Raw genomic sequence first — 14284 nt, 5'->3', positions numbered from 1 at the left:
AATAATACTTACATAATTTAGAAATACTATAGTGTATATATATATGTAAATTACCTCATAAACTCTTATATTTTCTTTTAGCGTCACCTGTGACTGTAAGAGTTGACCAACTCCTTCAATGGCTATAGCCGCCGCCATTACAGTGCCTCTCACAACCCCAACTCGCCGGTCTTTTTCTTCCCTTTCTGCTAATCCCAATCGATTATCTTCTCCGTTCACTTTACAATCGAACAAGCTCAAATTCGCGGCCATACAGTGCCCTACTTTCCGGGTTTCTGCGGTATCATCAATGAATATCGAAGTTCCGGAGAGTAGTTCTTCGGCTTCTTTCCTTGATCGTAAAGAAAGCGACTTTGTTCGCTTTGTCAAGTACCATGGCCTGGGCAACGACTTTATATTGGTAATACATACACAATGCTCAATATTGAATATAGCTTTTTCTAATTTAGGAGGAATTTGCGAGTAAAAGATGAAACTTGCTGCATTGGTTTCCAGCTATTGTATTTACTCCCCACATTTTACTAATTTGTTGTATGATGGTGTTTGACATAATTTAAAGTTTAATATGTTGATTTTCCTTGTGTATGATAGTAGTGATTGACTCGTAGAGGAAGAAAATAATTGAAAAGTTAGTTTGTTTAATAGTTAAAGGAATTTGAATTCTTGAATGTTGTATGTAATAGTAACAATAGAATGATGTAGAACTCTTATAGACATTCGAAAATGAACGGAGTTGCATATAAGGTGGAACTAAGGGAGTGTTTAAGTATCTTTCTTGTGTCTTTTAGTTTGAACAGTGAAATTATCTTACTTTTATATATCTTGGAGCTTTTTCCCTCTATCTTGAATTGCCTTATCTTTCTTGCCATTCTCTTTTCCTGTGTTCACAATATGCTAAAATGCTGCTTCTTGTTCAATAAAATGTTAAAAGGATGGATTTTTACCCTAGTGATGACTTGTTTAGAGTTTAGTCTTGGAAAAAAAATGCAGTCTTGGCGGAAGATAACTCACAGTTTTTGCTGGATATTGATGGTTTTTAATAAAGGGCAACTTTCACATATAGCAAACTAAAAATTCATATTTGTATAATATTGCAAACTTTGCATAATTGCGCTCCATAGCAAACATAAAACTGTATAATTTGCTATACATATACAACTGTATAATTCGCTGGCCTAAATTTTATAATTCACTGGCCTATTTCGCTGCAATTGTATAATTTATTTTGCATATAGTTGAATCGAATTAAAATATATATATATTGCATAATTATAAGTGTATAGCAAGAAGATATATGTTTTTCTCGCTTTATACAAAACAGAAACACAATATATACACTTCTGTTGTATAAAGCTAGAGAAAATTGTATTTCACTGCAATTGTATAATTCGCAATTGTATAATTCGTTGGCCTTTTTCTCTGCAATTTTTGAAGTAAAATGTTTGTAAATTGTATAATTAAGTGTATAACACGAAGATATACATTTTTGCATGTGTATATACAATTTTCTCTCGCTTTATACAAAACAGAAACAGAATTATACACTTCTGTGTATAAAGCGAGAGAGGCGAGCGAGAATGGAGAGTGGCGAGCGAGATTCCTGGGAGAGAGACGCTGGCAAATTTTTAGATAATGTTTGCTATGGAGCACAATTAAATCAAACCCTAGCTATTCCATTTAATTTAGGTTACTAGTTTGCTATTTTATACAATTTTCCCTTTAATAAACAGTTGACAGTTTACAATGTTGAAAGTTGGGTATATTATTTATTTGATTAAACTCACAATAGTTAAGGTCTAGAGACCAAAATCCTATGTTTATGAATCACAAATAGCAGTCTGTACCTGGAATATTGACATTTGGTGAATACACATAGAAGTATGGGTGGGAAAGAGCCATGGTTCTTTGATTAGATGCTTATCCTTTATATGCTTGTTTTGAGTAGGTTGACAATAGAGATACAACAGAACCTAAGGTCAGTCCTGATCAAGCTGTGAAACTGTGTGATAGAAACTTCGGTATTGGTGCGGATGGGGTAATATTTGCAATGCCGGGAGTCAATGGCACTGATTATACCATGAGAATCTTCAATTCAGACGGAAGTGAGCCAGAGGTAACATCACATGTTCTTTGAATCTAGAATTGATTGCATCTGTCTCCTGAAGAAGTGATCTGACATATTTGACCTCTAAACATGGTGTCTTTGTGTTTGCTTATCTATGATTGAGAGAATGATAGAACGTGTTGAAATGTATCTTGCTGTCCATTCTATCTCCCTCTCTCTCTATCTTTCTGATTCCTTACTTTGTTGAATTTCCTTTAGTTATGCCCTTGCTTTCCTTGTTTGGTGGCAAGAAAATATAAAAAGGACTTCAGAAGAACATGATGTTGTCATTTTTCTTTGTGACATGTGTAAAGATTTCAGTTTTGCATATATTGAATATCCTTGCATATCTGCTAACCATGCTGTTGTGTCTGTTTCACCTTGTGCATTAGAGAAGTATATTGATGCATATGACTTCCTCCAGTACTTCTATTTTTGCAACTTCACCTTGTCTTGGCAGCCGTACACTGCAGTTGCTTCCTCACATGGAGACAGTAGTTTTACTGTGCTTGGGCTGTTGGAGCAGCTAAATACCACAGGAGAGGTGCCTGTTTATTTGTGGTATAAATCTAATGTCGAGATCAATCTAACAGCAGGGCTTCGCAAAGTGGCAATTGGCCTGGGCTTATTGTCTTCTCTGCTGAGCAAGTATTGCATATTTTTGTGAAAAAACAATATGCAAGAACAGTATCTGGAAATTTGGGTAACCCCAAACGGTCTTGCAGCGATGATATAAATCAAGGAGCTGGTGTAACCATGAATTCTGATATAAGCTTTGTCCATAGCTTTCTGAATGATAGCCCTCAATCTTAGAAATGGAACTGTAGTATTTTTAGAACAGCTCCACCTGCTGATCTTAACCAGTGCCCTCATCTGTCTAGTGGTCACTCAATTGTTGAATAGATTAATGACTGCTCAGTAGTGTCTTATCAATCATTTTTGAGATTTGTATTAGACTCTTCTGTTGGTTAATGCCATTAGGATATCCAGTTACAATCATTTTAAAAAGAAGCAGCCTCATCTTTTCTGATGACAAAGTTAGTGTGGAACTTGGTTGGTTCGAGCAATTTCATCTCAAATTTCCAATTCACAAGTTTGATCACTCGTGGATTCAAGATGGAATTATGCTTGAGATGCTTGAGAAAAAGACAGTTTTAAGATCGCCCGGAGGCTGAAAGAGCAAAAGACTTTATTGGTGAACAAAACATAAGAGCTACTATACCATATTCACGAAAGCAAATGCTCTATGAACAGCTAGTTGACCAGCTTGAAAGTTGCCATTTGCCTCCCCATGACCAAATGTTACAGTTAGAAGGTGCAAACACCACGACAACACTATTATTGATGCTTTGGGAACTACATCATCTGCAAGGGAAGTTGGGCAGAAGGCTCCGACTATTGAGGATATTGGCAAAATAATTATTGCAATCAGCGAGCAGATGGAGATTATGAAAATGCTACAAGAAGCAATCTTTTTGCATATTTGTGCAGCTGCTGATTTTGTCGTTAGTGAGTTGCAGGCAACGAATAACGCGTTGAAGATTATGTTAGCTCCAAATTCTATGAAATGCTAGGGAAAGCTGGTGGAGCTTCCATTGGACTAAAGATGTGGTCTTGCTCTCAACACAAGATTAAGTGTTTGTTGGATGCTTTTGAAATTGGGAAGGGATATATAGAGTTGGTTATATCTTTAGAAGATTCACCCCACAATGAATGTAAGCTACTGGAAGTTGATTTTGTGTTGGGTGCTGGAAGGATTTGGTTAAGTTGGTTGAGAAAGTGGCAGTCCCTTAAGTGCTTTTTGGACTACAGAGTACAGGCGCCAATGCCATAAATTCATAATGTCTTAGAGGAGTTGGATCCAACAATTCTCGATGCCCTCAGTTCAAAGCTCCATAAGGTGTTCAAAGTTGGTCCTTTTGGTCTGCCATCTTCTTCTCCCAAGGAACTCCTTGATGTATATCTGGATGCATCCTCTGGTTTGAAAAGCAAAACGAAAAATCATTGTTGAAAGTTGCTTTGGATATTGAAGCATCTACAAGACAACACTTTGGTCTCGTTACGGCTAAATTTGAACTTTGAGGAGAGGTTCTTATTGAGGTGGAGAGAATTGTTCTGAATGTAACTAAGATGGAGGACGCATGTGAGAAGATGTCAAATTACATTTGGGACCCCGGGAAGATGCCTATATATTGAAGAGGGAAATAATCAATTAGGGTTTATGCTATGAAGTTGTCTTTTTATTTCTTAGTTGCTTAGATTAATTCTGGAACCTCCCTCCATTCTTCCTTTTTATTTCTTCTTCTTCCTAGGAAGATTTCTTACTAGTTTGGAGTAATTATAATGGTGAACTCTTATATTTGTAATTCCAATTATCCATTTGAATACAATATGGGTTCATTACATATTTTGTTTTGTCTACAAACAGATGTGTGGTAATGGAATTCGATGCCTTGCCAAATTTATAGCTGAGCTTGAGAACTTCCATGGAAAGAAAAGGTATTTATATCCTATTTGTTTCTCTATGTACAGTAATCTGCTTTATAGGGTCTCAAAACATCTGCCTGGTATTTACTGCTTTATATTTGTTGAATTACTTGTTTCTTTGCATTGAAAACCTCTGGGGATGCTTTCTAATATCATTTAATTACTTTATCAAAAAAAAAAAAAAAAAAGAAAACCTCTGGGGAATTTCAAGCTTCTTTAAACTTACTTATTTGGTGCTTTGGATGGGAAAATTTTGAATTTGCTTGACGAATTTAAGATTAGCAAATATCGTGAACCATCATGGAACATCAATACTGCTTTCTTAACTTGATCATATCATTCACATCTGAGAATTTTGTACTGCCAAGCAACATAATTAGTTTTTCTTTTTCAGTTCTTTTTCTGCTTAAGGTTCCCTGTTTATGTAACATTTGTGCTAATTATTTGAAGTGGCGTCATGAAAAGCTCTACATAGAGATCCTAAGCACCATATGCTATTTGGTTGGTGTTTCAATATCTGTATAACTGAACATATTCTAGTGGCTTGGATGGTTTGCTGTTCTAATAAGCCATTATTCAGGATATAAATGCATCTTGGGACATCTGAAATTTAACAGTTGTGTGAATATGACCATCAGATCTTTGCATGAATTGAACAGTGACAAGAATCATCACTTTGTTGTTCAGTACACTTGATCTGATCCTGGTTTGTGGACTGATTGATTGAATAACTATCGATTTGATTGTTGTGGCTCACCAATCTTTGTGTTTTCTTAAATTCAATAATAGTATGATGGCATCTAGTGATTTGATTTCCATAATTAGTCTGGTTGACTGACTGTCCTCTCTTTTTGTAGTTTCACCATACATACAGGGGCTGGACTTATAGTTCCTGAAATCCAAGATGATGGAAAGGTAAATTCCATTTTTCTCAGCCATTTGCTAGATTAAGGGCTCTATTGCATGGATCGAGCAAAAGGATACATCAGATCATATAGCACCTCTTTCTCAAAAAGATCATATAGGCACCCCAACTAGATTGGGATAGCCACTTAGTTGGTTGATTGATTGAACGAGCTGCATGCTATTTGGCATTCAACACTGAAGTCACTGAAGTTTGATGTCAGATTATCTTGAATTAAAAAAAAAACAAAAAACTTAATAGTTGTTTCTAATTCCAGGTTAGGGTTGACATGGGTGAGCCCATTCTAAAGGCAGCAGATGTGCCCACTAAACTACCCCCTAACAGAGATCAATCTGTCGTTAAATCAAGTCTAGATGTAGATGGAAGCACATGGAATGTAACCTGTGTTAGCATGGGGAATCCCCATTGTGTCACTTTTGGTACAGCACAGAGCCAGGTATCTTCTTTGGTTTAGTGCTATTTGTAGCCTTTCGTTTGGAATCAAAGGCAGTGGCGCTACAGTTGATATGAACTCTTGTTGCATAGGGATAATAAAATATTCCGTTATCTCTAAAAGGATCAGGACTCTAGCCTATGAAAAGAATGAATAACTTCTCTTATTTCACGCAATTCTTTTGTCCATGCCTAATGCCTTGTCCTCTTTACTTTATATTTTGGATTGTAAGTTGAACATGAGAGTGCTAAACATTGTACCTAGCTGTTCTCTGTAAAAATGTCCTCTTAAAATATGCCATGTTTTATTTTAAGATAACAGGCCAATCATAATATTCTTAAGATGAAATGGAGTAAGGTATTTCTTAGGATATTAATATCATCTTTTTCCTACGAATACTAGTCATTCCGTTTCCTGTTTCAGTTTTGTGGTTATCTGATTCATTATTTAACAGTAAACATCTGCTTGTGCAGAAATAGAAAAAATTCACTGAGGGCTTTATGTCTCTCACATTTATCGGGTTTAAATTGCTTTTGTTTTCTGCTTATCATGCATCAGGACTTGCAAGTAGATGAACTAAACTTAGCAGACATTGGTCCAAAGTTTGAACATCATGAGATGTTTCCTGCTCGCACGAATACAGGTCCGTTTAAATCTTAGCATGAAGAAAGTTAATATCTTTATTGATGCAGGAGTTGATCTTCATGTCAGCTATATTTTCTTCAAAAAGTATTTGAACTGCAGACCAAGATATTAGCATAATATTTCATTTGAAAATCTCCCTAATCCAATAGTAGATGTGAGAAAGCAGAATTTGGTTTCACATTGATCACATTGTTCAAGCTTTTTACCAGAGTCATACACTGATTCTGAACTTTACCAACCGAGTTCATCATAACTCATTGATCTGCACTTCCCTTTTCTTTTTCCTTTTGGCGTTGCTATTAGGTAGAACTTCCTTAGGGCGATGAAATGATAAAGCCTCAACTCCAACTTCTCTTTTTGCCCTCCTTATGCCAAAAATTCTTTCCAAAATGATGGATTGTCCTATTTATACTGTTGGAATTTTCCTAGAAATGAAATTGAAGTTTGAAAATCTCTTCAGGAAGCGCTGCAGACAAGGAAACCATGGCTGTAGCACCTTGCGTATGTCTGAGTCCAAAAAATCTGGCCCATGGTCTATGCCATGAGTTTCGAGAAGTTATATTTCATGAATATAGTCATCTCCTGCTCATTCCAAAAAGTTAAACATTTCTATTTATACCCCTTGGAATTTCCCTATAAAGGAAATGGAAGGTTGAAAATTCCTAACATTGATCTTCCATAGCCTTCATAGACCAACAAATTGAAGTATGACACCTAAAAAATATTGGTTATATGCATGGCGGCTTTTTAAACGAAAATGCAATTCAGTATTTGGAAATGTACTAAATGTAGTAGAACTGATCTACATTATATAATGTGGCTTTGGAAAGAGATGGAGATTGAACGTTAGCCAAAAAAAAGGTTCTGTTTTTAGTTAATCAGTTCGGTTGTATGTACTCTATGTTGACAATTCGTTCATTTTTTATTTACTGGAATAACATTTATTATGTAAAGTGACTGAGTGCTTGTCATTTGGCATTACCAACAGCAGTTTTTTTGTCTGGCAATAAAGAACTTTAGGTGCACTTCCAGTATCATTATAGGTGTAGGGTGATGCAATCTTTAAGTTTGTCGTCTGTGTTTGAAATGTAGCTTCCTGATTAAGATTTAAGAGCGCACTCAATTTTTGTGTAAGGATTACCAAATGTGTGTTTATGTNGTACTTCATCCTTTCTGTAAGTTTATTTTGATCTTCCAGAATTCATAAATTTGCTCAAAATCTTTGCCAACTTCGTTGGAGAATGAAAGAAATGCAGACGAATTGATCTTGGATAAACCACATTACCTTCATTGTTGCCTCAAACTGAAATTCTTTTGTTGTGATTTCTCAAAGCTGTGAACTTTTACTTTCTCCCATTTAGTCCTTTCAAGGATGGGGAGAAAGTACATTAGTTTTATATAGGCTCCTTGAAGTAGTACAAGTATCATCACTTTAGGAAAATGACTTTTAAGTTTCACAAGTAATATTTCATATTGATTTTTTGTCCTCTATCCTTCAACGCATGTAACTCAAACTAGCGCCATATAATATTTTACACTAAACCGTATATAACATATAAAAAATTGAATCATTTAATTTACTGAAATAAATACCATCAATTAGTTATCATATAATTTACTAACTTATAGTATATATTATCCAACATGAATACATATATAAGTATTAACTGTAATGGAAGAACATTTGCAAGGAATTCGTATATTATACTAATTTGCTTTGATTTGACGATTATCTGTATCGATTGATCAACGTATTCGATATAAAAATTGAAATGAAAAAGGAATTTTTATATGTTTTAAAAATTGAAATACTAAATTAGTAAGGATATTCTATCTTAAAGTAAAAAAAAAAAATGAAAGAAAAGAAAAACAAATGTCTTGCCAATTGTCACTTACAATGTAGAAAATAATTGCACGTTACTTGAAACAATATTTCTATATTTTTAATTAGGAGAAGGCCATATAAAAATGCGTGTATATTTTTTTTTTATCGAAATATGTTATTAATTTGTTATTAACTTAGTCACTGCATTAATCTAAAATATTTTGCCACGTTGGGTTAGATGGTCGATTAAACAAGCTTGAAGCTTAAATTGAACCTTTTTTTTTTTAAAAAAAAAGAAGTTAATTTTATGTTTAACTTGATTATTACAGGGTTCATTATTTTTAAAAAAAAGTTTAATTTAATGTTTAACTTGATTATTACAGGGTTCATTATCATTCTGAATTATTCTTACCATATTTTCAAACTAAATTAACTTTTAATATCAGTAATCTTGACAAATGTTTTCTGGTTAATTATTTCTCTTTTTTTTTTAAAAAAAAACGCAACTAATCCCCATTACTTTTTGCTAGTTGAAATATTAAAAGTTGAGGATTTATTGGAAACAAATTTTCTATTATAATAAGATAGCTAAATAAGAGTAAAATTTATATACACGCTATACGAGTTTTTATCTCCGAACACCGCTTGTAAAGTTACAAGGGGTGTGTTATTGTTGTTAATTGATCTTTTTTTCTTTTTCTCATTTTGTTAGCTATTAACCTCGACAAAGTTATTTCACTTTTTGAAGCTAAACTGTTTATTCGACCTTGTAAAAATTTATTGTATCCATCATTTTAATTAGTTCGTTTAGAAATGGATAAATAAGTGAATTACTATATGTATTCTGCGGATTAGTGAAGCTATTGCAAGCTAATGGCTCAGACACACGATTATACAAAAAAAAAATACAATTTTACTTAAATGATGTTGTAATTATATTTGTTAGGTACTTGTAAATCTTAATTTTTTTTCCCTACCCGATGTCGAAGCCCATATAGAAGTCTTGACTAAATCCGGATCGTATGGGGATGGCACTCGGCCGCTCCAGACAAGATTTTTTCCATACTTTGAACTTGAACCTAAGATCTTTGATTAAGAGTGAAGCAAGCTGATAACTGTTATCAATATTAGTGCAAGTCTATAATTATTTGTGAACTAAACAGAAAAAGTCTAATTATTTGCCAATAGGGGAAAGGTCAGCTCTATGTAATGATCCTACATGAATCACATTTTTTTTTTTTATCTTTGACTAAGAACTTAAATCCCTTTTTAGGTAATAATTTATTTGACATTATGTATTTTGTTGGAGGATAATAAGTTGTATATATTTGACATAATAAAAAATATTTATACAACATCGTTGAAAGTTATGAATTCAAATCTTATTTTTTTTTTTGGCCAAAAAGACTATCTTATATGTAAAACCATTGATTAAAAAATAATTAATGTCAAAATCAGTATCCCGTATAAACTGAAATCTGATTGATTTTATTACAATTAGAGGAAACAAATCTTCAATTAAATTTCAATCAAGGAGACAAAAGTCACCGGCCCATAATATTAGGTGAAAAATAAAATTATTTATTAATTTTTCTTTTTATATTTTTCACGAAACCTAAAGAATTTTAGAAAAAACTCTGAAATCATATGTTTTATTTGATCCGGTGAGTCTGTCGGAAATATATAAAGTAGAGAGTAAGGCTGTATAAACATCATCTTACCTAGACTCCATACTAGATTATACTGAATATGTTATTACGTTATATTTAAGATAAAAATCTCCCTCCGAATCTGCGAATCATATTTATAACTTTCATAGGATATAACTTTTCACATAATATTATATGTATCTATGAGATTGAATATGAAATTCTATCTACACGCTTTAAATTGGGTATTCGTTCTCCTCCCTTTCCTACTATGTACGAGGATTGAAAATCGTGTAGGAGTATTATTTTCTGATGAACGTACTTAAGTAGAATCAAAAACTTTAATTTATAAGTATTATTTCATAATGTCTCATATTATATTGTATAATGTTATGTTATATTGTATTATGTTGTATCGTATTAAATGACTCATATATACGGCCAAGAATAGTATTGTAATAATTCTGTATAATTAACATTATCTCAATATAGGCGGCAAAATTCACCGGCCTATATATTAATCTCTTAGGTAAACTATATATTATAAAAATAATTGGTTATTTCTTCAAACGTACATTTGTCATGTAACTTAAGAATTTCAAGACAACTCATGTTACATAACTTGACGATATATATATATATGTATACACTATATGGCTACGAATTATAATTTATTAGATTTTAAATAGTGGGATAATTATTGTTCAATATTTTGGGTGATTTAGTAATTTACAGAAGAATCAACAATATATGATGGTTTTTTTTTTAATATAATATACATTTCTATACATATAATATACAAATCAATGTGAATATATTGTATATTTCGATCGTATTGATGAATAAATTTGGCCGAAAATTTTCTTTTTAAAATATCATTGCAAAGGCTATAGTTAATTGGTTGATGAATATAAAGTGCTAGAAATTTATTTATTTTGAAGTAATAGCAAGTATATGGCGGTAAATTTGACATTTTCCTTTCTTTCATTATTAGGCATCATGTTAACCTATCGTGAGGTAAAGATTTTTTTCGAAAGAGTTCTTTTACCTCGTAAAAGGTAAGAGTAAGGTATATATATATATACTCATCTTCTTTAGATTCAAGTTATGAAATCATATTGGATATAGTGTTAGAATTAGCCGTCGTGTTAATTAGTTAGTTGAGCTACTCACGTAGTCTATTGAAAGACAAGTGTTCGATAATTAATAATTATATGGAATATGTCAAGTTGTTACTTCAAGATTGAAAGACAAGTTTTGTCTACACCAAACTCCTCTATCTAAACTATAAATGATTTTATCATTTTCTAATTTTTAAAGCAACATGATCCTTAAGTTTAATGTTAATTTGTCCCAAAAAGTCCAACCATGAAAATGACTTTAATTTACACAACATCGATGTAAACAAAAAAGATATTATATGCACATTAATAAAGAATATACACTAAAGTGATTAACGATATAAATCATAAGATTCAATATCATTGTGTATTAGGGAGTCCGAAACTCAAACGGTAGAAAATATTAACAAAAATTCCAAAAGGGTATATAAAATTTTATATACCCTTTTGGAATTTTTGTTAATATTTTCTACCGTTTGAGTTTCGGACTCGTGTATTAGGGACTTTACAAAGAGTGTGCAATTACCTCTAAAAACATACTTTACGACAACTAATCTAGGCTATTGTTGTTGGATTTTAGAGGTTCAACAATATCCACTCTCATATAATCTCATTAACTCTTTATAAAACTTAATTTTCACTTTGGTCAAATTATCAACAAACCAAAAGTTTCCTAAAGAACCCTTATAGTAATTTGTTAGAGATTAATTAAGCTACAAAAGAATGGACATCTCTATACTTGAGCCTTCATATTTATTTTAATTTTTTTTTGAAAAATAGGTTCAATTGGAGTAGTATTTTTTGAGAGAAATGATATATAATGGCTCTTCCATTTAATAATTGTAAGAGCAATGATTGTTATATAAAGATTATGCACAAACTTAAATATGATTAGTGGAATTAGTTTGTTATGCTTTATGCGATTTGAAGTAGTTAATTAATTGGACTTGTTATCTAAAAAGTATTTCACCTTTTAAAAAGGAAAATTAATCTCTTTTCTAATCATCAAAAATCAATTTTAGCTCTACTAGGCCTTCTCATGAAGCTTGATTGATGCCTTGGTTAGGCCATCATCTAGACTATTATTTTCTAACGAATCGTTTGGTATGATAGATAAATTTTTTTTTTAAAACAAATGTAGATATAAAATTCTACAAGACGTGTTTTATTTCTCTTAGGATTTTTGGAAAATACGCAGTCCAAAAATCATAGTTCATGCCTATATAAAAAGAGTATTACATTCCTTAAAGAGGTATCTCTAATATTTCGCAGGTTTATAAAATATTCGTAAAGAGATCAAATTAAAATCATCAAGTTCGAAAAATACGCCACTAAAGGCCTCGAGTCATGGATAATTCTTATGAGAGAAGAATTGAGGAAGGAACAAAATTGTACCAATATTGATCTATCAACAAAATGTTCTTGTTTCTTCAGATTTTATTTATGGTTGATTATTTTTCATCTGTTTAAAATTTGTCGCAAATATAAATTTTTTATATTCCGCAATTCTTTATTTGGTTATAAAGTATGAGCTAACTTATTTCAGGATTAGTAATTATGATTAGGATAAATCATTTCTACTTGTGGGTGAAATACTAATTCCAAAATAACTTATTCCGAAAAAAAAATATAAAATAACATAAGTATGTCTTTTATAAACAAACAACTTATACTTAAAGGATATCTTAGTAAATAAACAATTTATTCTTAGAAATTATGTCGTGCATATTTTACAACTCAAACAATCAATAAAAAATAATTTCGACATAACTAATTTTATACTTTATACGATCATAATTGATCTCAACATAACGACATCTAAATACTGTACCATCCCATGTTGACCTCTTAATAATAATCATGATTATTAACTGATCACTTCTGGGAAGTTCAACATTCCTTTTCTCTATAATTGTACTTAATTATTAAATATTTGTGAAGTTTTTGGTAGTGTTGTGGAAGCTTAATTTATTAGAACCAAATAATTAAACTACAATTTCATACATAAAAAATGCATTTTGAAATTACACCATAAAAGTGCTCTTGATCACATGAAACATGTTCTCAAGTATACTCTACCAAAGACAAATTAAACGAATTAATTAGCTATTTTCTCTGTATATTTATCTAATATTAACTTTATATACTTTTTAAAAAATTATAAATAGAAGGATAATTTTTTATCACCATTTGATCAATATAATAAATACAATATCTTAAAAAAAAAAATAATAGAGAAATGACTATAATTAATAATAAGGATAAAATAAGAACTAAATGTAAAATTATCCGTTAATTTCATAACGTGGATAAGTATGGTTGGACATTCCAAAATAGTACTTATAGNACCAAAGACAAATTAAACGAATTAATTAGCTATTTTCTCTGTCTAATAATATTTATCTAATATTAATTTTATATACTTTTTAAAAAATTATAAATAGAAGGATAATTTTTTTATCATCATTTGATCAATATAATAAGTACAATGTCTTAAAAAATAATAATAGAGAAATGACTATAATTAATAATAAGGATAAAATAAGAACTATATGTAAAATTATCCGTTAATTTCATAACGTGGATAAGTATGATTGGACATTCCAAAATAGTACTTATAATGGACAAATATTATTGAACGAAGGGAGTAATCATTTACTGCGGTGACACTCATGGTTTAGCTAATTGACCATGAATATTTATTACTTCCTCCGTTCGGATTTACTTGTTAAATAAAATTTTCTAATGATTTGATTTATATTTTTATTTATCATTTCGATAAATCAAGAAAGGATAATTTTTTATTATTATTATAGTCTTTATTTAGTACTCTCTCTTGTTCCTAATACTTTTACATTTTTCATGAATCGACACACCTATTAAAAAAAAAATAATTGACATAGTAAGTTTATCATTTTATTCATATTAATTATGAAGTGGATGAATTAAAAACTTAAGATTTTTAAAAAGTTTCATCTTTTCAAAGTAACTAATTAGGATCTAACAGGTAAAATTCTTTATCCTTTCTTGATTTGTCAAAATTGATGAGTAACTAGAGAAAACTAAAAAAGAAAATATGAACACGTAACTAAAAG

General features: G+C 31.2%; 1 protein-coding gene across 1 annotated transcript; it reads left to right on the top strand.

The window, feature by feature from the left end:
• The first annotated feature begins 57 nt into the window (after nt 1-57).
• Nucleotides 58-7619, top strand: LOC107031742 (diaminopimelate epimerase, chloroplastic). Its single transcript, XM_015233203.2, has 6 exons — nt 58-400; nt 1946-2113; nt 4533-4603; nt 5449-5506; nt 5773-5952; nt 6508-7619. The coding sequence occupies exons 1-6, from the start codon at nt 119-121 to the stop codon at nt 6607-6609; spliced, it is 861 nt and encodes a 286-aa protein (XP_015088689.1). The 5' UTR covers nt 58-118; the 3' UTR covers nt 6610-7619.
• The last annotated feature ends 6665 nt before the right edge of the window (nt 7620-14284 follow it).

This window comes from Solanum pennellii, chromosome 9 (genome assembly GCF_001406875.1).
Source record: "Solanum pennellii chromosome 9, SPENNV200".
In the NCBI taxonomy this organism is placed as follows: domain Eukaryota; kingdom Viridiplantae; phylum Streptophyta; class Magnoliopsida; order Solanales; family Solanaceae; genus Solanum; species Solanum pennellii.
Note: the sequence above shows the minus strand (reverse complement) of the source record. Positions and strands in the feature narration are given on the sequence as shown.

Bases quoted from the DNA above. Each gene is read 5' to 3' on its own strand.
- LOC107031742 (XM_015233203.2), top strand. From the start codon at position 119: ATGGCTATAGCCGCCGCCATTACAGTGCCTCTCACAACCCCAACTCGC. The intron at 2,114-4,532 runs GTAACATCACAT...GTCTACAAACAG, and splicing joins CAGACGGAAGTGAGCCAGAG to ATGTGTGGTAATGGAATTCG. The intron at 4,604-5,448 runs GTATTTATATCC...CTCTTTTTGTAG, and splicing joins AACTTCCATGGAAAGAAAAG to TTTCACCATACATACAGGGG.